The 24,283-nt window shown below is 49.0% G+C and overlaps 7 protein-coding genes across 7 annotated transcripts; 6 read left to right on the top strand and 1 right to left on the bottom strand.

Moving 5' to 3' along the window:
* Positions 1-899: 899 nt before the first annotated feature.
* On the top strand, positions 900-2,002 carry A1O9_09057 (uncharacterized protein; the record flags this gene model as incomplete). The annotated part of the gene is made up of 2 exons (XM_013401751.1): positions 900-1,010; positions 1,070-2,002. The coding sequence occupies 2 exons, from the start codon at positions 900-902 to the stop codon at positions 2,000-2,002; spliced, it is 1,044 nt and encodes a 347-aa protein (XP_013257205.1).
* Positions 2,003-3,046: 1,044 nt separating this feature from the next.
* Positions 3,047-10,784, top strand: A1O9_09058 (uncharacterized protein; the record flags this gene model as incomplete). Its single annotated transcript, XM_013401752.1, has 4 exons — positions 3,047-8,893; positions 8,943-9,146; positions 9,194-9,303; positions 9,362-10,784. The coding sequence occupies 4 exons, from the start codon at positions 3,047-3,049 to the stop codon at positions 10,782-10,784; spliced, it is 7,584 nt and encodes a 2,527-aa protein (XP_013257206.1).
* A 1,463-nt stretch (positions 10,785-12,247) lies between these two features.
* On the top strand, positions 12,248-14,012 carry A1O9_09059 (uncharacterized protein; the record flags this gene model as incomplete). The annotated part of the gene is made up of 2 exons (XM_013401753.1): positions 12,248-13,447; positions 13,503-14,012. 2 exons carry the CDS (start codon positions 12,248-12,250, stop codon positions 14,010-14,012), a joined length of 1,710 nt encoding a protein of 569 aa, XP_013257207.1.
* Positions 14,013-14,892: 880 nt separating this feature from the next.
* On the top strand, positions 14,893-15,852 carry A1O9_09060 (uncharacterized protein; the record flags this gene model as incomplete). Its single annotated transcript, XM_013401754.1, has 2 exons — positions 14,893-15,182; positions 15,231-15,852. The coding sequence occupies 2 exons, from the start codon at positions 14,893-14,895 to the stop codon at positions 15,850-15,852; spliced, it is 912 nt and encodes a 303-aa protein (XP_013257208.1).
* A 316-nt stretch (positions 15,853-16,168) lies between these two features.
* A1O9_09061 (uncharacterized protein) lies at positions 16,169-16,644 on the bottom strand (the record flags this gene model as incomplete). Its single annotated transcript, XM_013401755.1, has 3 exons — positions 16,169-16,386; positions 16,439-16,570; positions 16,632-16,644. 3 exons carry the CDS (start codon positions 16,642-16,644, stop codon positions 16,169-16,171), a joined length of 363 nt encoding a protein of 120 aa, XP_013257209.1.
* A 3,580-nt stretch (positions 16,645-20,224) lies between these two features.
* On the top strand, positions 20,225-21,637 carry A1O9_09062 (uncharacterized protein; the record flags this gene model as incomplete). The annotated part of the gene is made up of 5 exons (XM_013401756.1): positions 20,225-20,401; positions 20,457-20,783; positions 20,903-21,079; positions 21,140-21,253; positions 21,326-21,637. 5 exons carry the CDS (start codon positions 20,225-20,227, stop codon positions 21,635-21,637), a joined length of 1,107 nt encoding a protein of 368 aa, XP_013257210.1.
* Positions 21,638-23,178: 1,541 nt separating this feature from the next.
* On the top strand, positions 23,179-23,751 carry A1O9_09063 (uncharacterized protein; the record flags this gene model as incomplete). Its single annotated transcript, XM_013401757.1, has 1 exon — positions 23,179-23,751. One exon carries the CDS (start codon positions 23,179-23,181, stop codon positions 23,749-23,751), a length of 573 nt encoding a protein of 190 aa, XP_013257211.1.
* Positions 23,752-24,283: the final 532 nt, after the last annotated feature.

Below are 24,283 nucleotides of genomic sequence, written 5' to 3' on the forward strand. Positions count from 1 at the left end.
GTGGTCTACTGTGCGCCCAAAGGCGGTATGACCAGAGCTTGGCCCTAACACCGCTATTCATAGTAGGACAATTATCATCCGAGGCCCCTCGCTATATTTACATAATACCATACCAACCTAATACGACATCCTCGGTATCGAGTTAAAGTCATTACTATCCAGGGACCCTGATCACTCTCACGGCCCTGTGCACTTGTACTACCTTGTACCAACCACCAGGTATGAGGCATCAAGAAGCACTCGAGTCTCTGGCTTTGCCCCACGCTGGACTTCCTTATCCGATCCGAAGTTTTCCCACTTGCTCCGCAAGTAACCCCACAAAATTTCGGCCTCCGCACTTATTCGGGCCCCTTGAGCCTCATCGCAAACCACCAGGTGTTTAAGTACGCAGATTTCTTTTGGGCCACCCATTGATGCAACTAACTGGGGAACTATACCAAATTTGAATTCCCAGTCGATTTTAGTTACTGAACAACCCGTTCCGACAATATAGCCTGAAATGCTGCGAGTCGCGAATGGCAATTGACACCTATCATGGGGACAACTGTGAACGCAGACTCCCTTGAACTGGACCATCTGAAGTTCATTTGAGTTTTCCCCGATCTCGTATGTGTAAGACATGCCACAACACCAGGTGTGGGCCAGACGAGTGTTTGCGGCCCACACTATCTTCTTAGTTTCTGGAATCGATAGCTAATGTCCACTTGAAATGATCTAGCCGAAGTTCCATAGCATGGGGGTTTCCGACTCTGTTCACCCGGAACATGTTCGGCGACGCTGGTTTTATGGCTCCACATAGTATGAGTAAGTATATTAATCACAGACAAAGGTCAAACGCTTATATTGCAGGAATGTAAGTAATGATACTACAAAGCTTAAAGTCGCTTAGTATTTTCAACATGAGCAAAATTTACGAAATTGTAACGTTTAAAACCATTGATGGGGGCTTCATTAGGGGTAGGCTCTACCCAGCAGCACAAAGAGGGCCTGCAGTGATCCTTACGCCTGGGGTAGGTTAACCTTCCTGCATTGGAAGCTACCTAAGTAGCCATTCAACTGACTATGATAGTACAATGGGGTAGTGGTCAACTTCGCCCCTGGTGTACCAGAAGAATTCCAAAAGGCAGGCATCACTGCACTTGTCTATGATCCGCGAAACACAGGGAAAAGCGGTGGGTTCCCGCGCAACGATATCGATCCTTTCAAACAAGCAGAGGACTACTCAGATGCTTTCACTTTCCTGGCCAAACAGCCAATAGTGAATCCTGAAGCTATCGTATTCTGGGGCCTTTCTCTGTCAGCTGGTATCGCATTGTCGAATGCAGCCATCGACCGGAGAATCGCTGCAGTTATAGCAGTCGCACCTGTTTTCGAATACAGCCCAATCAAACCTTCAGATGCGGCGAAGCTAAAGTTCAAGTTGATGAAGGATCGAGAATCGCAAGTCAATGATGGAACTCCGCCTTACATCCTCCCCATTTTGGAGTCTGTGGCATTTCTTCCTTTTAACTCCCACATTAGCACAACAGATGAAGAACGAAAACAAGAGGAAATAGACTACCACAATCACTTGAAGGATCAGTGGAGAGAGGAAGCAGGTGAAGATGCTGTATTCGATCCTGCATTGACTCATAATGCATACGGTACCACGATACAATCGTATCACCGCATGTTTCTGTGGGAGCCCATTCCTCTAGCAATGGTCAAACACGTCAGTCCTACTCCATTGATGATTATAACTCCAGAGTTGGACCAAATTTCAGACCCAGCCCACCAGACAGCAGTATTCGAATCCTTACAAGGGCCCAAGAGACAGATGATCGCTCCTGGAAGGGAGCACCTCTACGTGCTCAATGGACCCGATATGCCAATTTTGGTGAAATGGCAGACCGAATTTATCTGGCAGGTAGCAAGAGGACGCTTTAAAGGCGCTACTGGGAAGACGCCGATCGAAAACGCAAATATTGTTGCTGTGAATGGGTCTAGCGAAGTCGCCGCTTGAGCAGAATATTTAGTATGGTATCTAGACATGGAAGTACCGTATGAGGGGTTCAGAAATGAACTTAGACAATAAACCATTGATTGTATTCATATCACGTGTATAGGCTCTAAGTCCCAGGAGGTATGGAATTCAAGTGATACTCGTTGCAACAATGAGTATTCTACGTCTGTCCTTACTGCGGTGATTCTCGAGTGCCTTGGCTTCATTGTGGATTGGTGCAGTCTTGCAGATTAACGAGTCCACGACGTAGGAAGCGCTCAGGAGACTGTTCCGATTTTGATATATTGACGAAGACTGCTTGCCGACCAAGAATAATTCATACGATTGCACGACTTATTCAGCACAGCCTAAAGTGAAGCTCTCGTTACCGAGTAGATGAAGGACAAACTACGTGACACAATTGAGTATATTTCCAGACAAGAGCCTAAAATTTCCAGCTCCTTGTCGACTAGTCCATCTGGGAAAGAATTATCCGTATGTAAAATGGTGATACATCTATTTCGATCTCTTTGAGAACTTAGTACGTTGATCTAGAATGGCTTCCTAATTCGGTTTACCGTTCAAGCTCGGTTGATTCACTGGAGCACCCGAGGGCCTGTCCTGTCCACCATTCTCAGTGCCAGATATGCCCATCTCAAATACACATTTGGAGTCTCGTATTTAGCCTATGTCGCACATCGAGCTAGGATTAGCGCTTCAACTGGAGCCGCTCTTCCCAGCTCGGTATAGTGACTGGCACTCCACATGAATTGACATTACAACATGGGGACAGTCGTCTTTTAATTCACCTTGTGACGACGCTAGTATTGATACCATACCGCAAATTCTTCTATTCAGGTCTAGTCTGTTTTGACATCTAATCTCTGACCGTGCCTAAAGCGATCAGCTCCAGAAATGAATGGTCCGATAATGATAAAAAGCGTAGGCTACCCCTTTTACCAGGAGATAGGGGCATCAACTGATCTCGAATAGCGCACGCCGTGTAATACAGACGGCGTCACGGGGTTTTCTGACTAACTGATTTTGAGACAACAGAAAGCCATAATGGGTGACATCAGAAATGGTCACTCCAACGGTCATGTCAATGGCGACAGTAGTATTGGAGAAGGCCACGTTAACGGCCATGCCAATCATGGCAGTGGCAACCGTATCAATTGTCATGCATCCAGCAATGGAGTTCCGATCCCAGACGCCGATGGCCCTATCCCTGAGCCCATCGCAATTGTGGGCATGTCAATGAGACTCCCTGGAGGAATTTGCACTGAGGATGCTTTTTGGGATCTGCTTATCAACAAAAGGACTACCAGAGGACCCATCCCACACTCAAGGTACAACTACGAGGGATTCTACACTGACAGCGGCAAACCTGGAAGCACATGTGTTCGTTACGGCCACTTTCTCGATGACAGCGATGCCATTGATGTACTAGACACGTCATTTTTCAACGTCAGCAAAGCCGAGGTTGAGAAACTGGATCCACAGCAACGTATGCTGCTAGAGGTTGTATGGGAATGTGTGGAAAATGCAGGCCAAAGCAACTGGAGAGGGAGTAACACAGGAGTCTTTGTTGGTGCTTGGGGCTATGACTGGATTGACTTCCTTGCGAAAGATCCACAACAAGTTGGGGGTATGCTCAATACTCTCGGCTCGCATGACTACACTATCGCCAACCGAGTTTCTTATGAGTATGACCTACAAGGGCCGAGCATGACCATCAAAACTGCTTGCTCGTCCTCTTTAATATGTTTACATCAGGCTGTTCAATCACTCCGAAATGCGGAGTGTGATGCAGCAATTGTTGCAGGGACCAACCTGATTCTCACACCAACAACAACGATGGAACAAACTGAGTCCGGTGTTCTATCACCTACGGGCGAATGCCGGACTTTCGATGCGGCGGCTAATGGTTATGCGCGAGGCGAGGCGATTAATGCTCTTCTGATCAAGAGGCTCAGCAAGGCGAGGGAAGACAATGATGTTATCAGAGCTGTTATACGCTCAACAGCGGTGAACAGCGACGGAAGAAGTGCAGGTCTTACCACCCCTAGCCCGAAGGCCCACATCCGTTTAATAAAAGGAGCATATCAATCTGGGCGACTAAGCGACCCCTCAGAGACACCTTATGTGGAAGTACATGGGACTGGCACGAAAACTGGTGATCCTCTTGAGCTTGAGGCTATTTCAGAAGTCTTCGGCAGCACGAATGATACATATATCGGCGGAGTCAAAGCCAACGTCGGCCACAGTGAGAGTGCTTCAGGGGTTACTAGTATCATCAAGGCTGTGTTATCACTTGAAAATCGCATCATTCCCCCGCAAGCAAACTTTTCAACACCAAATCCCAAAATACCATTCAAGGAAGCACGATTAGTGGTTCCTCTGGAGCCAACTCCATGGCCAGAAGGCCGCCCGGAGAGAATCAGCGTAAATTCTTTTGGAATCACTGGCGCCAACGCCCATGCTGTGATAGAATCTGCTGCGTCCTATGAGGGTGCGACTGGAGTCACGGGAAGCAACGGAAACGACGAGGGTAGTGATTCTGAGCTTCTCCTCGTATCAGCAACTAATACCCAGTCGTTGAAGGAGCGATGTGGTCAAATTCAAGATTATGCCAACGAACACCCTCGGCTTTTATCCGACCTGGCATATACACTTGCCAGCCGTCGAGACCACTTGTCACATAGAGCGTATTCTATTCGCACGAGTCCCGATTCAGCTGAGTTTATCACTGCTGATCGGTCAAGACAAGTTCCGAAGTTGAACTTTGTTTTCACTGGTCAGGGAGCTCAGTGGCCAGCTATGGGCAAAGAACTCATTGAGAGTTTCCCAACGTTTCGTGAAGACATCATCCAACTTGGCAATGTACTGAAAACATTGCGCGATCCACCCTCTTGGAACTTGTTAGAGGAGCTAATACGAGATGAGAGCAAGAGCCGGGTCAATAAAGCAGAGTTTTCTCAACCTCTTTGCACAGCCATACAGGTTGCCCTTGTGAATCTTCTGAGGCTGCTTGGCATAGTCCCTTCTGGGGTTGTGGGCCACTCTAGCGGTGAGATCGGGGCCGCATATGCAGCTGGCGCATTATCCCCTGAAGAAGCAATAGCAGTTGCATATTATAGAGGTCTGATAACCACGCAATCCACTCGCAAAGGGGCAATGGCTGCGATTGGGCTCAACCAACCAGAAGCAAGGCTTTATCTTGAAAATGGTGTTGTCATAGCTTGCGATAATAGCCCTCAAGGCGTCACAATGTCTGGCGACGAAGATGCACTGGATCGGATAATTGAGCACATCAATCTTGATGATCCAGAGGTCTTCACACGGCGTCTCAAAACTGATGGAATGGCATATCACTCGCATCATATGGCTGATATTGGACCTATCTATGAGGAATGTTTGAGACCTATTGTCAAAGGCAGAGCTCCCGCCTCAGGATTCTTCTCTACGGTTACTGGAAAGCTGACGGGAAGCTCCATACTTGGTCCACAATACTGGAGACAAAATCTTGAGTCCCCTGTCCAGTTCTATCCTGCAGTCAGATCGATGTTGGCAAATGGGACGTCCGATCAACTCTTTTTAGAAATCGGACCCCACTCAGCACTTGCCGGACCGCTAAGGCAAATTTTTAAAGCATCCACATCGAAGGCCCGCTTGATCTATACTGCGTCATTAGTCAGGGGGAAGAATGGCAGACAGTGCGTCCTCGACCTGTGTGGTCAATTGTTCCTTCAAGGATTACCGTTAACATTCCAGGCTCTCACGACTGGATCCAGTCTACTAACTGACCTTCCAATTTATCCATGGAATCATGACACCTCCTATTGGAGCGAGAACAGAGCTGTAAAAGATTGGAGGCTGCGAAAGTTTCCGCGACATGAGCTGCTGGGTTCGCGAATTCTCGAGGGTAATGACGTCGAACCAGTATGGCGAAACTTGCTCCGCCTCAAAGACACTCTCTGGCTTGGAGGCCATAAAGTCTACGGCGATGTTGTCTTTCCATTCGCCGGCTACATTGCAATGGTTGGAGAAGCAGTTCGACAGCTCACAGAGATTGATGCCTTCACAATCCGCAACCTCAGTGTCAAAACTGCCATGGTCGTTCAAGAAGGTTCTGTCGAGATCATGACATCCCTGAGACGGGCAAAGCACTCTCTTGAATCCGAAAAAGGCTGGTATGAATTCACGATCGTCTCACATAATGGAAGCATGTGGGCGGAGCATTGTGACGGAGAAATCAGAGCTGGAGATTTTGAGTCGTCAGTGTATGCACAGGAAATACTGACCGCACCACTTCCCAGAAAGGTCCCATCGCCATATGACCTTTTCCATTCAGTAGGTTTGCATTATGATGGTTCATTCCGAGGACTAGTGGATGTGTCAGCAATGCCGGGCGAGAAAACGGCAATAGGTTCTCTAAAGACGCCTGCTACCACGGATTCACCTTATTCACTCCATCCTGCAACAATGGATCAATGTCTTCAATTGTTGGGCATGGCGTCTAGTGAAGGTCTGTCAAGACACCTACAGCGGATTCCCCTGCCAACATTCGTGCAAAGGATTTCTATCCAGCCTTGCAAGTCGCGGGAGGTTCTGCGAGCAAAAGCAGTCGCAACCCATATCAGCGACCAGGGGGACATTCAGGGTAAGATGCTAGCCATGCAAGGACCAACCGCCGTCCTAGTGGTGGAAGGCTGCCATCTTTCTGCTTTTGCGGAAGAAGAAGAGGCTGTTTTGGATGATCCAGTCGCAGCGGCCCGTGCCAGCTGGAGACCACACATTGACTTTGTTCCCTTGGAAACACTGATGATATCAGAAGAAAAGGATGTAAATGAGGTTAAAATCATCGAAGAATACGGCCTTCTTTGTTCCGCAGAAATACTAGAGAGAATCGAAACCACCAGAGACTCTAATTGGCATTTCACGAAATTTCGAAAATGGATGAGCGATGTTGTCACAGGAGGACGCTTGGGCGAAAACAAGATTGTTTCCAATAGCAAGGAATTACTGGAACTGGACCGACAGGAACGCATGGAGCTGATTCATGACCTGGAGGAGAAGCTGAGGACGTCACCGTTCATTCATGTTGCTGAACTTACTACTCGCCTTCTTGACAACTGTGTTGGGATATTTGACGGCACGACTGAGGTACTCGAAGTTTATCGTAGAGACGATACCCTCACCAAGCTCTATGCTCTTACTGGAGCCCGGATTGATTCGTCCGAGTTTTTCGTCACCGCCGGTCATAGCAACCCGACCCTCAGGGTGCTAGAAATTGGTGCGGGTACGGGCGGGACGACGTTGATCTCTCTGACCGCGCTTACGTCGATCAATAAGGAGCCGATGTACTCAAGCTACACATTCACTGATATATCTTCTGGCTTCTTTGCAGCTGCAAAGGAGCGATTCCGTGAGTTCCCGGGGCTAGAATTCAAAATCCTGGATATAGGTAGAGATCCGGCCGACCAAGGCTTCGAGTTGGGGACATATGATCTGGTTATCGCCTCAAATGTTATCCACGCCACTGAGTACATCGGCGCCACGCTCAAAAATGTCCATAAGCTTTTGAACCCTCGCGGCCGGTTCTTCCTTCAAGAAGTTATACCAAGTTCTGTGAAAATGAAAAATCTCATTATGGGTCCCATGCCTGGATGGTGGTTAGGAGAAGCTGATGGACGACTGAATGAGCCAATCATCACTGTAGAGAGATGGTCCAAGGAGCTTTCCGAAGCTGGGTTCTCCGGTATTGAATGTGCAGTTCTTGATGACCCCAAGAATGATTCAGCTTTCGGAGCGAACATGATCGCAAAACCTGCAGTCAATGCACAGGAGTATAAATCGGTCACTATTTTGATCAGACCGGACCAGGTCGACACCGATATCTTGAAACTGGTGCAACACGTCTTCGAGAAAAACGAGTACTATGTGGATATTTGTCATCTAGGGAACTCGATCCCTCCGTCTCAAGACATCATCTCACTTGTTGACACTGACAAGCCTTTCTTCGACCAACTTACAGCTGAGAATCTGGCAGCATTCCAAAAAATCGTGACTGAGCTGACTTCTGCTCGAATGCTCTGGGTTATGGGATCCGCTCAGATTAAGCCCAGTAACTCTCTCTTTGGTATTGCACTCGGCATAATCCGTTGTATCCGAGCAGAAATGTCTATCCCACTTGGTACTCTAGAGATCGACCAGTTTGACACTGGCACAAGTAACACGATCTTGACCGTATTCGAGAAGTTTTTGGACACAACTCCTGCAATAGGGAATGCAGATTACGAGTATGTTATTGATGACAATGTGGTGAAAGTTGGTCGATACCACTGGACAACCGTGTCAAAGGAGCTTGAGGCATCTCAGGACTTAGATAACCTTCCTCTCAAGCTAGGATTTGAGGGTTCCCGTGCATCAAAACTTGTGAAGTGGACTCCACAGCCATTGATCACACTTCAACCTGATGAGATCGTTGTTCACCCGATGTATGTTGGAATTGGTCCCAAGGTAATCTTGTGTTGCACTGTTGTCCGTTTCTCAGCTAACAAAGTCCCACAGGATTTCGTAACTCTGGATGAAAACACGATTCGCGATTATTGTGGTGAGGTGGTCGAGGTTGGCAGTGATGCAAGTGGACTCAACATTGGTGACCGCATAATTGGTTTGGGCTGCTGTGGAGTCCAAACAAGCTTTAAGACTCTTGCAACAAGTGTTACCAAGGTTCCGGACGATTTAGAGATTGAAGACGCCGCATCGATGCCGTTGGCCTATGCCACTGCTTTCCACTGCCTACGAGACTTAGCTGGGTTGAAGAAGAACCAGACAGTCCTGATCACAGATGCAGATTCAGCTGTGGGCCTTGCAGCTATTCGCATCTGCCAAATGATCGGAGCCGATGTGAGTTGCCTGCAGGACTGTTGTCTTGACTCAAAGCTAACACCCCTAGCTCTATTGCTCTGTCCATGGCTATGAACAGGCAGACTTCCTCAACGAGTTTGGCGTACGTAAAGTAACGGTTATGGCAACTCACAACTGGTCGGCTCTGATTGAACTTGCATTCGAGAATAACAAGACAGGGTTCGATGTGATACTAAACGTGCTGTCCGAAAACCTCGGACAATTATGCAAATGCGTCGCGCCCCGGGGAAAGGTAAGGAGTGTTACTGGTTGTCAAAAGCAGTGCTAACGAGTCGCTAGCTCATCAACCTTGGTTGTCCCACTGCTGAAAGCCTGGACATGAAGGCCTTCGCGAACAACAAGACCCTTTATAACGTTAACATGGGCGAAATGGACGATGCGTACCCTCGGTAAGACACACCTAGCCCTTGACTCAGCGTTGCCTCAGGTATCACTAACCTAATCCAGACTCCTTCAAGAGATCATATCGATGGTCCAGCAGAAACAAATTGTACCAATCCGACCAATTCGCGCCATTGAATTAGAGGAACTGGATGCAGCGCTTCGCTCGTCCAACAAGCAGGATTCGATTGGGAAGCTGATACTACGGCTACCAAAAGAGAGAACCTCTCTTCCCATCCAGCCAGCCCCACCGACTCTCAAATTCCGTGGAGACGCTGCCTACCTTATTGCTGGAGGTCTTGGTGGCCTCGGCCGAGCCACGTCAAACTGCATGGCTGAACATGGCGCCCGACACTTCATTTATCTTTCTCGCTCGGCTGAAAGTAGCTCGCTGCACCAATCTTTTTTCCGAGAGCTTGAAGCTCAGGGCTGCAGCTTCCAGGCTATCTCTTGCGACATCACCTCCTACGAATCAGTGGGTAAAGCTCTTCAGCAGGCCACACTACCCATCGCCGGGGTACTACAGATGGCTATGGTTATACAGGATCGACCTTTCCTCTCTATGAGCCATGATGATTGGGTAACAGCCATTAAGCCCAAAGTGGACGGCACCTGGAATCTACATTCCGCTCTTCGCGATGCCAAAATAGACCTAGACTTCTTCGTCATGTTTGGTTCAAGCTCTGGCGCCTTCGGTATTCCTGGCCAAGGTAATTACGCAGCAGGAAACAGCTTCCAAGATGCATTCGTTCAGTACCGCCACTCGCTTGGTCTTCCAGCTTCTGTCCTCGACATTGGTGTTGTATCGGAGGTTGGCTATGTGAGCGAGAACAAAGACATACTTGACTATTTCCGCACGGCAGGGTTTCCTATCCTGACCGAGGGGCAGGTCTTTGAAACTCTCCACCTGTCAATTTTGCAGCAGTATCCTCTTGGAGAGGACAAGCAGACAGCAGCTGCCTCAGCCATCAATCCAGGATTCACTTCTCGGAGCCAACTCACCTTGGGCGTTAGAGCAACCAAGCCAATGACAGATGCGACAAACAGGGTGCTGTTCAAGCGAGATCGGAAAGCGGATATCTATCGTAACATCCAAGCTGCAAGGATGAACAGCTCGATGGCGGGTGCTACTCGAGCTGGCAGTGGAGACGAGGTTGCAAGCCTTATGGCTTCGCTACGTGATGCCGCAGACGCAGAATCTGTCCTTATCCGTCCAGAGACTTTAAAGCTACTGAGGCGGGAGATCGGTGCATTCATCTACGAGTCCATGCTACAATCAGTTGACGAGGAGGAAATGGAATTCGGCCGCAGCCTGATGTCATTGGGTGTGGACAGCCTGGTGACAATCGAGGTGCGCAGCTGGATCAGGCGGAAACTGGACGTCGAGGTCAGCACTTTGGAAATGCTAAACGGAGGAACGATCGAGAACCTAGGCGAACTAGTTTTGGAGAGAATGAAGGGGAGATATGCTGAGAAAGCTAAGGCGTGAGATTGGAAGCTTGATGACGCTCGTTCTATTCTCCGACTCGAGGGTGAGGTGGGTAAAGATAGGATTTTTACACTGAATAGATCTCCTTTATTAAATTTATATCGGCTCCCTTCAAGAAATTACACAGTTTGTCTTACAGCTACCTAAGTACTCTCAGACACGTTGTAGCTCGATTGATCAGGTATCTAGACACAGACTTCAACAAAAACACTTAAAGTACTTCCACCAGGTCAGGCCGCTTCTAATAGCGACATCGTCGGATTAATTGAACCTATACTCTGGATAAAGTTATTATCTCTGGCCCTAGAAAAAACAATCCCATTGAGAATTGCCAAGTCAGTGTTGTACTGGACGACAGTTGCAGGAAGCTCCCTAACGTCAGTCTGTTAAGCGTCGACAGTCTGAGAATGGAATTGTCTGCTCTGCTGCGTAGGTAGTTGCCTTCCACATGCCACAAGACTACTTGATGTCCTTGCATATACATGGATGATTGTGTACATGGAGGGACGTACCCACTTTGAACAGTACCTTGATTTCATGACCGTACGGCGTATGTATTGTCATTACCGTATGGTATGGCGTGGGAGTACAAGTGGGTCAAATGATCATTACAGTACCGAGGAGGTCAAATGGCGCTTGGCTAACAAGCTCCCTCCTCTACCGAGCAGTCTCATCGCTTTCTCAGTTCCGCCCCCATGACGGACTTAATGACTAGTGCGAATCACTTTAAGGCTCCTAGCATCAGGCCCCTAATGGACTGATAAGCGTGGTCCGATGTTCTGCCTTTCTTTCATGATGTGCTATACCCCGGCTCATAACGTATCCATTGTAATTAGCCTCAATGTGGAAGAGGGGCTTTCCCGGGTCGGGCGCCATACCCTATGCAGAACGGAGATTTTGTTGTCCAAGTTGCGAAAAAGTTATGTAGCGTGTGTATCGGCAACAGCAGGCAGCGCAACAGGAGAATGCGTACAGGTCCTCCTAATTGTTGGTGTAGTGGATCGGCATCATGATCAATACTCTATTTGGGAATTGATCTATTGACAGGCTCATATTCGGCTGAGCCAATGTTTCACGTCAGTTAGGTCCTTCGGCGAGAACCTCAACGTCTGCTACAGTATAAGATCCCCAATGTTTGGAGGGTCTAGGCTAAACACAGCATGGAAGAATTTGAGAATATGGACCGGGATTCAGCATGTTGGCTGATGAGATTCGGAGTTGGGATATGTAGTTGAAGGTGGAAATTCTGTGCAACTACAGTGGCAGTGCGCCGTTAGTATGGTCCACTTCCAACCCACACGCTTGGGTTCTGTACGAGGGCGTCCCATCATGCCTCTGGTGAAGGGGCCAAGCAAAAGCAGCCTTTGTGGCAACTTTGGGGACATTGATAGATACATCATTATCCGTAGTTGTAAGTAACTTCTAAGTAGAAGTAGGCTCTATCCCTAACAACCTAGTCTAACATGGCTGTCTTGGGGATTCTGCTCTTGCTTTGCAGCCTCCCTATCTTTTGGATTTCTATTCAACGAACATGTGGTCTGTGGATTAACTACCTGGAAGCCCGAAAATTCGGCATTCCTATCAAGATTTTACTGTTCAACCGCCAAGATGATATCTGGCTCTTCGTTTGGAGGCACTTCTACCCATTCTTCAAGGCCCTGCCATTCGACCTAGGCTCTTGGATCGACTATTCATTCCATGGATGGAATGTGGCCATCCGATTTAGGAAACACGAGGACCTCGGGGATGTTTTTGTTCTAGTTACGCCCAACCAAAATGAAATCGTCACGACCGACCCTGTGGCGGGATTGGAGCTGGAGTCCAAGTACAAGACTTGGTACAAACCTCAGCACCATTACCACATCTTTGACCTGTTTGGAAAAAACCTCCTAACCGTCAACGGTGATGAATGGCAAAGACACAGAAAGATTACGAGTCCTGCTTTCCGGGAGGTGAACTATAGATTAGTCTGGAACGAGTCCTTAAAGCAAGCCAAACAAATGTTCCAAATAGCCCGGAATCGATCACAGGGACACAATTATATGGAGGACATTAAAAACGATTCCATAATCTTCGCTATGCATGTTCTCTCAGCAGTAGGGTTTGGGCATGTATATGATTTTGATGGTGGACTTCGAAAAGTTCCAGCTGGCCACGCTGTTAGTTTTTCCTCTACAATGTGGTTCATATTCACCAAATTCTTGCGGATCGTAATGTTCCGCAACCTCTCACTTCCATCATGGCTGACACCTGGCTGGCTTGTTGATATACACAAGCATCTGAACGAGTTTAGGCAATATATGGAAGAGGCTATTGAGAAACAACGACTGGCCGGGCCTGCGCCTGTGGGCTCAGGTGCTGACATTGTCAGTGCTTTGATCAGTGCTAATGAAGTGATGAAAAACGAAGAGAAAAGCATACTTACCCCTGCTGGCAAGCGCTCCTACCTGAACGATAATGAGTTATATGGAAACATGTTTATTCTGAACCTCGTGGGGTTTGAGCCTCCGGCTAACGCTGCAATGCATGTCCTTCCTTTCCTTGCATCCTACAGAGAAGTCCAAGACTGGGCTGGCGAAGAAGTGGACGCTGTGCTCGGAAATTCGGATGATCTAGAATATGAAGAGGTCTTTCCCAGGCTAGTAAGATGTCAAGCGGTGTTGGTACGCTCTTTCCGTCTACAGCCACGTGCAGACTTCCACTAATTGCCTTTCTTAGTATGAAACACTTCGATTCTGGGGACCGCTTGGTGATACCACCAGGATTTCCGTAGCCGAGCCGGAGATCCTTCGCGTTGGAAAGCATGAATTGGTCATTCCCCCGAAAGTATACGTGAACTGGGACTTTGCAGGATCCCAGACCGATTCACGTTGGTGGGGAGCAGATTCGATGGAGTGGCGCCCTCAGCGATGGATTAAAGTAGACCAAGAAATTGGCCACGAAGTTCTCGAAGCGCCATCAGAAGCAGCCGAGATGGCCTTTAACGCTTGGTCTGGGGGCCCAAGAGTTTGCCCTGGGAAAAAATTCAGTCAAGTTGAGATCGTTGCCATGGTTGCGACTCTCTTAAAATCTTATCGCATGAAGCCTATGATATTGCCAGAGAGGGGGATGCGGACCGAGCAGCATGCACAAGCCGAGCTGTTGAGCGTGACAAATGACCTTGAGCTGCCGGCGAGGATGAAAGGGGAACGAATGCGGGATGCTGGTATAGTTATCCTTGACCGATAAATTGTCCATGAGATGGTATTGTCGAACGACTGTGGATCGAAAGCGGGGTGCTCAACCACTCCTAGGCCGTTCGGAAGCCTTGCAAGAAGGCATAAAGTACCCTATTGCCTTGGCTACAGGAAATGCACGGCTCTACATTCAACATGAAGCGGTTAATATTTCTTTTGGAAAAGATGTATCGGCCCTCAGCGCAACAGGCCCTGTAGGGTTTGTGAGTGTGAATTTCGATCATGCATGATGAACCATTCCACATATGCTTAATGCACATTTGAGAGATTGAAGTGCACAGAAAGGAGTATAACAGGGAATAAGAGGTTAGGGTGAGGACTCGGGAGAGATGCTAGTGACGACGCGACCTTTGGCGCCAAGGCTTGGCGTTACTAGCGCATGCTAACTCTGCAGGCACGTGACATGACAAAAACCTCGGATACTAAAATACTACACTCTGTCGCGCTGACCAGAATGCCTCCTTTATCGACCGATGAGTCGCGCCACTGGTTCAGCATGTGCAATGCTTCAAAATCGTGGAAAAAGGGCCCCTAACGATCAGTTGCCTATTTAATTTGTATATAAACTTGGGCCGACTATAGAGCGGCAAGAGACAGAGATATACATCCTCGTTCTCATTGATTTGCCTACGAGTAAGTTGCCAAGTATAGATCCAACAGCAGGGTAGCGCTTAAAGCAGCAGAGATCTGAGCCCCCATTTGCGCTGCAGCCTCGCGCCAAGACTGAGACTTGATTATTCGCTTCGAGGTGGAAGATTGTGATGAACCATGAAGAGCCCGCTACGAAAGACGGCCCTCACCTTCCACCCGTAAACCTGCATGAAATAAGGACCTGCGTCAACAGAACCGTTGCTAGACAATCCCCTCTCACCATGGAAGTCCTCCGAGAAGCGCCCAAGCCTTCGTCGTTTGTCCCTCTCATAGAACACCAGTCCACCACGCCTGCATCCTTCTACTCTGGCCCCCCGGTCCTGCATTACTATAGTGACCGGAGCAAACTGATCATCTTGGAGCACGAAATCGATTCTGCCCCAGCATTTGCCCCCATCCTTGCCGCAGCCTCTACCCACCAGCAAGAAAATGGAACACAGACAAATGGAGAGCAGCCTGACCCAGGCAAGCAAAAGGTGGTTGAGGAGGTCGATGTCTGGGTCACATCGGAGTGAGTTTATAGCCTCAACGTCTCTTGGCTGTGGCTGACTCTCAACAGCAAATTGTTTGTCTACTCAAATGCGGCGTGCGCAGGCGTCTCCATCCCGTACCCGTCCATCTCATTGCACGCCATTCAGATGCTGCCCACCCCCGCAGCAATTGAGCAACAAGGAGTCTACATGCAATTGATGACTTCGACCGAAGAGTCCACGGGTCAAGATATTGAGCCTGAATCTCTCTCTGTCACCATTGTCCCAACTGCTTCGGCCGCCCCCGCCGTGGCTTCAGAACTGGACCCTGCGGAAGACAAGCCAGAGCAAACACCCGTCCAGGCCATGTTCCATGCCTTGTCGAACTGTTCCAATCTGCATCCTGATCCTGTTGATCCAGGTGACGAAGAAGAAGATGGAAGTCGCCTATTCCAAGCCGGCCTCGCCTTCCCAGGCGCAACCGACGGGGGTCTTCCACCCGCCATGCCCGGGAGCGGCGGATGGATCACAGCCGAGAATATGCACGAGTTTGTGGATGAAACCGGGAATTGGATTGAGGACGAGGGTGAAGGTGAGGAGAGTGCTGAGGAGAACGAGCCACTAGGTGCTGGTGCTGGAAATGTACGACCTAGAGATGATGCTGAGACTGGGGAAGATAGCGATGAGTCCAAATGGAGGAGAACCTCTTGATCTGGAGCCCTCAACCCGGTCTTTTTGCTCTCTCGATTAGTGGGCCTTCGAATTCTTCATATCTGAGCGCCGAACTCTGATGAATGACGGCGTTACGAACGAGGAATCCACGGGAACAACAGAGTTCGCGAAAAGCATGCAACCAAAAATGAAATGTTTTGTAAGTTGCCTCGTATTGCCGGCGACGCTCCTGCATGTCTGACTGACTAACTATCGCCATCAGACAGTAAGTCGTGAAGTGGTGGGGCCTTGAAAGGCAGCCCGTAGCAAAGCCTGCAATCGCACTTCCCGCCACCGCGTTCGACTGCTTCTATCTCTAGTAATTGAAGTTGGGCTGGTCACGCTGGTCGGGATTGTACTGGTCATCCTGTCCATAATGTTGATCGTACATGTTCTCAGCAGCATCCCTCGCATGTCTCTTGGCTCTCACGGCATCATATTCGTCCATGCCCTTGGTTTCCACAAGTTTGTCAACTTCAGCTCCGGCGAATCCAGCAAGGAGCTCTTTGGCGAAGGAGTGGGAAACAACCTTGCCTACGACGGAAGAGTCAGTAGTGGACATGAGTTAGAACGGGGGGATGTGTACCTTCCCTACGTTGCCGATCCTCGAAGAGCTTCATTCCTTCGAAGGCAGCAGCGCCGCCAATGAGTTCGTGGGAGAACTTTCCTTCGTGTCTCTCATCACCGTAGACTTGCTGGTGAGCATCACGATTATCGTCTGGTACAGGGGTATTTGGTTAGCAAATGACATTGCGGATCTGGGTTTGCACATCACTTACCGAACCAACCCATTTTGAAGGACTTTTATTGATAGTAAAGAAGGAGTTTTGGTGGGTGATATGAGGAGTCCGGTAGCTTTTGTGAGGATGGAAAAGGGCTCAAAAGTGAGACCAGAGACCGGCGGGAGAATATATAGGCTTCGGAAGGGATCCTGCACCTGGGAGCCAATGGTACGAGTAAGAGCGACAGTAGCAGGAGATGCAAGGTGGGTGAGCCTCGCCTGCTGCATTATAACCTTTTGCATTTTACCTGATCAAGGTGATTGATCTCATCCTCGTTTCGGAGCTCGCACCGCACGCCTCACAGCTTGCAATCAGATCTCAACCTTTGCTTTTGTGACGCGTCCGCTGACTCCACATCCAGACTACTTACTCATCATGCAACCATTCAGCTTGACATGTCGACGCTGATGGCACGACTATTGGTCCTCCTTGTCAGGCACAGCCATCGGATGTACTCGCATGTGGTTTCAGACATGCCTGCTGGCGAAGCAGCTACGAGTACAAGCGCCAGGTGTGGTGGCGGGGCTTCTCTGTTCATTGCCTTCCTCGCACATGGAGGGCTGCTTCCGGGGCGAAAATTGAAGAGAGTTTGAAATTGCTGACCGTTGCCTCTCGAATTCCCAGAGCCAGGGAAAGTGTATTGAGGTGGGGAGTTCCCAAACGTGGCTTTCAGGGTCTCAGCTCGCATGTCTAGTCTTCAAGGTGCCAGGAGACGGTCTACCGCAGTGTGTTATTGCCAGGAAACGGGGGGCACAGGGAGGTCATTCATAGAGCAAGGGTCCCTGGTCCACGGGGGGGCGCACCTGCCCTGCGAACCAGGGCCAAGTGCTTGTTTCCGAAGCCAAGTCCCCAGGCGAAGCTTGTTTCTGCTGCTGTTCAGCTGGGCAGGTGCTCGAGGAGCCGAGGGCCCCCACCTTCGCTTCTCCCCCTCCCTTCTACCTTCCCTAAGGACCCTGACTGATGACGGAGTACGAGTAACACGAACAACCCTGATCATCCACATCCACATCCACATCCACGTGATCCGCACGCATTTCTTTTCGTGATCATTCACCCACAGTCGTTGGCAGCTTTACTCACCTTCGGCTCACCTGCCACATCCTGGGCTGCCCTTTTGAAATCTTTTCGGTCATCCCTCTTCTCTTCTCGTTCCTAACACCAACCATGCGTCATTTTTAGACGATGGGATCGGTTCAAGCTCCTGGGTCGTCCCAATCCGGCCCCTTCCTCTAATGTGTTCGATCTGTTCAATCGGGAGGGGCAATATTCTTTAGTTCGATCTTGGAGTTGCTGATTGCTCTCATAAAGCCAGTTCACCCCTTCATCTGCGAGGCACCTACGTTCAGACTCAGCCATCGCTTTGCCCTTCTGGTAACATGGCTCATTGAAAGCTCGAGCACTCTCGACCTCCAGATGCCCAACCTTGTCGCTTAAGCTTTAGTTGCAAATTTCGTAGCTGTACGCCCCGTCAAGCTCGTCCAGCGCATGAATGAAGACGTCTCTCTATACCCTTGCAGCAGGAGCTGGTACGTCTGTGATCGATCAAGGTGGCTAAACAACTGCAAATTTCTTGCGCACCCTTGCAGACAATTTACGGTATGCGGATTGAATGGTCGCTATATTCTTCATGAGCGATCAGATGGAGATTCCCCTTCCTGTATTGGTTTCCACCGTAGGGGTTCAGACGCCTTCAACATGGAACAAAGTTCCGAGGGTGTGGTTTAGTTCCTCATACGTACTACAACTTGAATTCGCCGAATAGCACGGATATCTCGAAAGGATAAGTCAAGCGCTTATTCGCGGCCTTGCCCTCCTGAAACCATGGGCGCGGTCCCTGCAAGTGTGAAGACCGAGGCAGTGCCTGAGATATGACTGCAGAATGGCCTTCGACAGCCAATTCTCCGGCTTGCAGATGAATTAAACCTTCCTTCGATCCAGCTCCATGGAATCAGGGCTTCAGTGGAGTGAGAGTGGCTCGTGCGGTGGTGGTCCAATTGCCAAGCGTACTGAATGACCATCCTAACCAACCTCCACGGACGCGCGCATAGTGGCAACGCAAAGGCGTCGCTCTCAATTCAAATTCCGATTCGAATAGCCGCGATCATTGTGGAATCCGATGGAGACCTTTACCGGCTGCTTATCCACCTTACCGCTCTTGTGGGCTGAACACCACATACCTAGGTCGGCATGTGCACCAAGATAGCCAAAAACCAAGCCATTTAATAAGTGAAAATCAAGTGGCTTATCCCAAAATATAGTTGCCTATAGATTGATGCGCTCGACCCGAACGCGATCACAGACTTCGGAAGGAACGAGGTGCATTTTCACCATGCTACTACACAGGTCTAGTGGACCCGCCAGAAGATCCATCTCGCACACCAGCGTCCTGAAAGGCATTTGAACCCTTTCCTTCTCATATTCCTGAGGCTCTCACTTACTCCTCGAGGAACCACCGCACAGACCCCGCGGTATATAGCCATGTGCACTTGGCCAAGGTAAGCTCTCCACAAACCACTTGCACTACCACACCAACATGTTTCTGAGTTGCGCAACGCATTTACTTCATGACCGTTCGGTGACTGATTCATCCCTACTTTCCACTTTCACAATCTTGCCCCCAGTACCTGTTTCGGGCTGCCAAGTCAACGGACCTGATTATGGGGATCTAATTTGGATCTGTGCCGTGTCCGGGGGTTGAACTCGGGGTGGGGATATGGGGCCCCGGATTATGGACTTCCTCGGCATGGCCTTTGGTCGAACTTGTGGGCTAAGGGCGACGGGAGAGCGAACAGATCCACGTCTTTACCGATAGGGCAGATATAAAGGCTGGCCTTCATTCTTGGACTGCTTAGCCGGTTTGTTGGCCTTAAGCCTTCCCGAAAAGATTCTTCAATCAAGATGACTCCTTTTCTTGTCTGGGCATATGTGAGCTTGCTGATTCTGTCAGTTTCGCAAGCTTCTGTTGGTCCAGCGCGGCCGAACATCATATTCGTCTTAACCGACGATCAGGACCTCCATCTCAACTCTCTTGATTATCAACCACGAGTGTTGAAGAACCTACGAGATGGAGGTACTCAATTCAAAAAACACTACTGCACAACCGCAGTGTGCTGCCCAGCGCGCGTCAGTTTATTGACAGGGAAAATGGCGCACAACACGAACGTCACAGATGTCTCTCCTCCATACGGTATACTACGGCAGTATCTTATCCAGCTCCTTGTCCTAGCTAACGTCAACACTTGTAGGTGGCTACCCAAAATTTATCGAGCAGGGTTTCAATGACAAATATCTTCCTGTTTGGCTGCAAAACGCAGGATATGACACCTACTACACGGGCAAACTGTTCAATGCCCACAACATACAAAACTGGAATAAACCTATTCCAGCAGGTTGGAATCAGACTGGATGTAACGAGATTGAAGATTCATGTCACTTGATATTGCCGCTGACGAAATGCTCTAGTCCTCGTTGATCCAGGCGCGTATACATACTATAATGCCTGCTTCCAGTTCAATGATCGTCCCCCGGTCTACCGCCCTGGAGAATACTCAACAGACATTATCTCTGACCTTTCGCTTTCGTGGCTTGACATGGCTTCGAAGAGCAATCGGCCTTTTTTCATGGGCATTGCGCCAAACGCGCCACATACGGAAGCAGTGATTGGCCCCAATTCACTTTGGTTTGATGTTCCAAAGCCCGCAAAGCGACACGAAAACCTCTTTCTAGATGCCAAGATCCCTCGGGGACCCAGCTTCAATCCTGAAGAGGTAGTTTTAGCTTGTTCTTCTCTAGGAGGGCGAAAGTTACTTACAGTTGTTCTAGCCTCATGGTGTCAGTTGGGTGAAGGCATTACCTCGTGCGAATCAGACCGTGTTGGATTACAACGACGCCTTCTATGTGAAACGTTTACAGACCCTGCAAGCGGTTGATGAGCTTGTGGGCGCTCTATTCGACAAGCTAAAGATCCTCGGCATGGATAAGAACACGTACGTTATATACACGAGCGATAACGGTTTTCATATGGGCCAGCACCGCTTGAAGCCAGGCAAACAATGCGCGTTTGAGGAAGACGTCAACGTTCCCTTCCTTGTTTCAGGGCCAGGTGTACCGAAGAACCACACCGTCGATTTCACTACTTCTCATACCGACGTAAGTTTCCTTAAAGCTCTAACAGCGTCCAACCTACTCATTTCCCATCTTCATTTCTTGACTCGTTCCTTATGTTCGCGGCCGTGATGCAGAGTCACTGACCACTCCGAGCACTGCAGTTTTCTGCGACCATCCTAGATCTCGCACAAATTCCCCTACGTGAGGATTTTGATGGCACACCGATGCCATTGACATTACCTGCAATGAAGAAGGCTGCCAAGTCAACCATGCACGACCATGTCTCGATCGAGTATTGGGGTATTGGAGGTGAAGAAGGAGCTTTATACAGGGGTGGCGTGAATGGCAGCTTTAGTGAGTCACGCCGCGACTCGCCACGGTTTCTGATACTGACACAGATTTCAGCATCTCATGGAAATAACACGTACAAGGGCATGCGCATCGTCAGTCCGCAATACGATCTTTTGTACACAGTATGGTGCAGCCATGAACACGAATTGTATGACATGAAGGTAAGATACATGTTATTTCTTGAATTTTCGAAGTCAAGTCGCTTTTATTAATAATCGCGGGAATAAATCTAGACCGACCCCTACCAAACAAAAAATCTGTACGGGACCTCCGTCAAGATCAATGGACAGTCAATCCCTAAGGTCGTTGAGCGATTGGACGCGCTATTGATGGTGATGAAGTCTTGCAAGGGCAAGCAATGCACCCAGCCATGGTTGACTCTTCATCCCGGTGGGAAAGTAAACAATCTTGCTGAGGCTCTGCACACTAGGCTGGATAGCTTCTATGGCAAACAAGTCAAGGTTACCTTCGACGAGTGTCAGCCAGGCTACATCATATCAGCAGAGGGCCCCTTGGATGTGATTCCGTTTTATGTCCCTGACTAGGGCCGTAGAAATCATACCAAGTGTTTGAGAGTGTATGAATTATGTGAAGCTTGCAGGACGCAAAGTAAGCGGGCGTGTATCTTCGTATTTCATAGAATTGAGCAGCAGCAACCCCTCCGACACAAAATTTCATCGCCTTCCATGCCTTTCTAGCTCTCCCAGAGTCTCACGATCTGCCCCACGCCTGTTGAATTGCTCTTTGAGCACCACCGAAGTTCTGGGAGCGGCTTCACGCCTATGGGCTGTCGAATAAAAGAGTGCACTTGGGCCTTCCACTGTAACATCGCACCCAGAGGTACTGCGATTTAATCTTGAGATTAACAATAGGGCGGCTTAGTCAGGACAAATCCTTACATCCCAATCCCTTAACACTAATCTAGGGTTCGCAAGACCTTAAACAGTAGTTCTAATGACCAGCAAGCTCATCGCATTAGAGTCGAATGTACATCTATCGATCTACGAATTAACTTGTGCGATTGCGTTCTGATGACATTTAGAACCTGCCAGCGAGCGCTTCGAATATCTAGAACAGGAGTCAGCTGAGCGCCTGATATCCACCACCAATCAACTCCAACAATATCGCCTTAGACAGGGCGATCGGGAGCTCTCATTTGGAATCGTCAAGAAAGTGGCTTTGTTTGATACTCGATCTGGTGCGTGCTGGAAAGCTACGTGGAGAGTTGAGGCCAAGTAAACTCCATATCATCAACCGAGGCTGCCGATTTAGCCTTCCCCGGAGACTTCGGCCAGTGTATCACTACTATATATATGATCCACTTTATTGGGCATGCTTCCCCGGAACGCCTGTTGCACACCGAAGCCGCCTTGGCAGTAATTCATCTGGGGAATTGGGCCGAGCCCTTTCCTAGCAAATAGACTGGGCGTGTCTAGCATTAATGAGACTACTGGAATCGAGTTCCTTTATTTTCAAATGGCATCCGGTTGCACAGCCCCCTATTGACCGGATCTGTCGGGAAACTGCCAATATCACGAGGAGACGTCGTTCCCACCGCTAAGTAGTGTCCATACCCGAGCACATATACGTGAGGATCATCGTTTTCGGATAGATTCTTGCAGGGCTTCATATGAGTATTCATGGCTCATCGAAGGCGTTATTCAAGTCTCCGGAGATAAAGTCCTGAATAGATTGCGCCGTAGGCCATGATCACACTCACCGAATATAAAGTGACAAATAGTTGCACTCCCAAAACGACAAGTGTGTATCCTCCGTGCCTCGGTCTTGGTGCAACGCTTTTTGCCGTTCTCGCAGTTGCTGATTCGTTAGGCTGGAACATGCCAGAGCCTTGCCTCACTGAAACCTCCTCGGACATGTCAGTCGCAGGCGTCGAGTAGGGACTCGGACCTCTGGAAGTTTAGTCATGGGTCCCGCGACCACCTCACAAATGATGCCCAGCCCTCGACCTGAGATACCATAAAGGCACATCTATCGTTCTATCGTCGTTCTATATTACGTTGCACGACAGCCTTGCACCATCACTCAGTACCAGTCACAGACTCCCCAGATTTTTACTCTTTACAATATGGTTGTTGATTATGAAAATGCAGGCACGCGGGTCATTCGGCCTTCTTACCTAGCTCACGTTGTTCTACGCACGAATAACCTCAAGCCCATGGTTGACTTCTACAAGACATTTCTGGGGGCACATGCATCGTTCGAGAACGACTTCATTTCTTTCCTCACTTACGATGAGGAGCATCACCGTATCGCCATCCTTCAGGCTCCCGGAACAGGTCCGAAACAACAACAGACTTGCGGGCTTGAACATATTGCTTTCACCTACAACAAACTCGAAGACTTAGCTTTATCCTACCGACAGCGTAAAGCTAACGGCATCCTGCCAATCTGGTGTATCAATCACGGCGCCACCACGTCCATCTACTACCAAGACCCGGACGGCAACCAGCTGGAAACGCAGATTGACAACTTCAGTACGAATGAAGAAATTGCACAGTGGCTGGTGTCCAAAGAATTTGCACAGAATCCTATTGGCACAGAATTCGATGCTGAGGAACTGGTCAAAAGGCTTCAAGCAGGCGAGGATCACGCCTCTATCAAGAAAAGAATCGAAATCGGCCAACGATTCACAAGGTGAATTGAAAAGAAGAAGCATGCGATCGATCGAGTAAATATGTAGCACCCTAAAAATCAAAGATTATGTGTTACGCGCCACTATAAGCAGCATGTAGTATCCAACTCTTCGCGCGCTCCCCTGTTGTCTACCTATCAGGATGGCACTAATCATTTCCTGCACAATCCGCAGTTTTATTCGTTTCATTCCAAGGCGAGAAGCGTGGATAGTGGCGAAGATCGTAAGGGGAGATAGTGAGGAATGCACTCTTTTCCATTTTCCTGATACTTAAGTTTGTTTAATCAATATAAGCTTCATGAGTACAGATCTGAGGAGTCCTCTTCGAAAAGATAGACCACTTATGTAGTACAAGATATCTATGATAACACCCGCTTTTTACTTAGAGGTACCCCAAGGGCCAACCCTATCCAACGTCGTCATGTACATCGCTGTTCTACCTTATCTCCTCACGGATTCTTTGCTTCTCAAACTCGTCTTTTGTTCAAACATAGCGCTGCTCTCTACAAGCACCATGGAGGAATTTCCAGTAGTAGGT

This window comes from Exophiala aquamarina (assembly GCF_000709125.1).
Source record: "Exophiala aquamarina CBS 119918 chromosome Unknown aczIA-supercont1.9, whole genome shotgun sequence".
NCBI lineage: Eukaryota > Fungi > Ascomycota > Eurotiomycetes > Chaetothyriales > Herpotrichiellaceae > Exophiala > Exophiala aquamarina.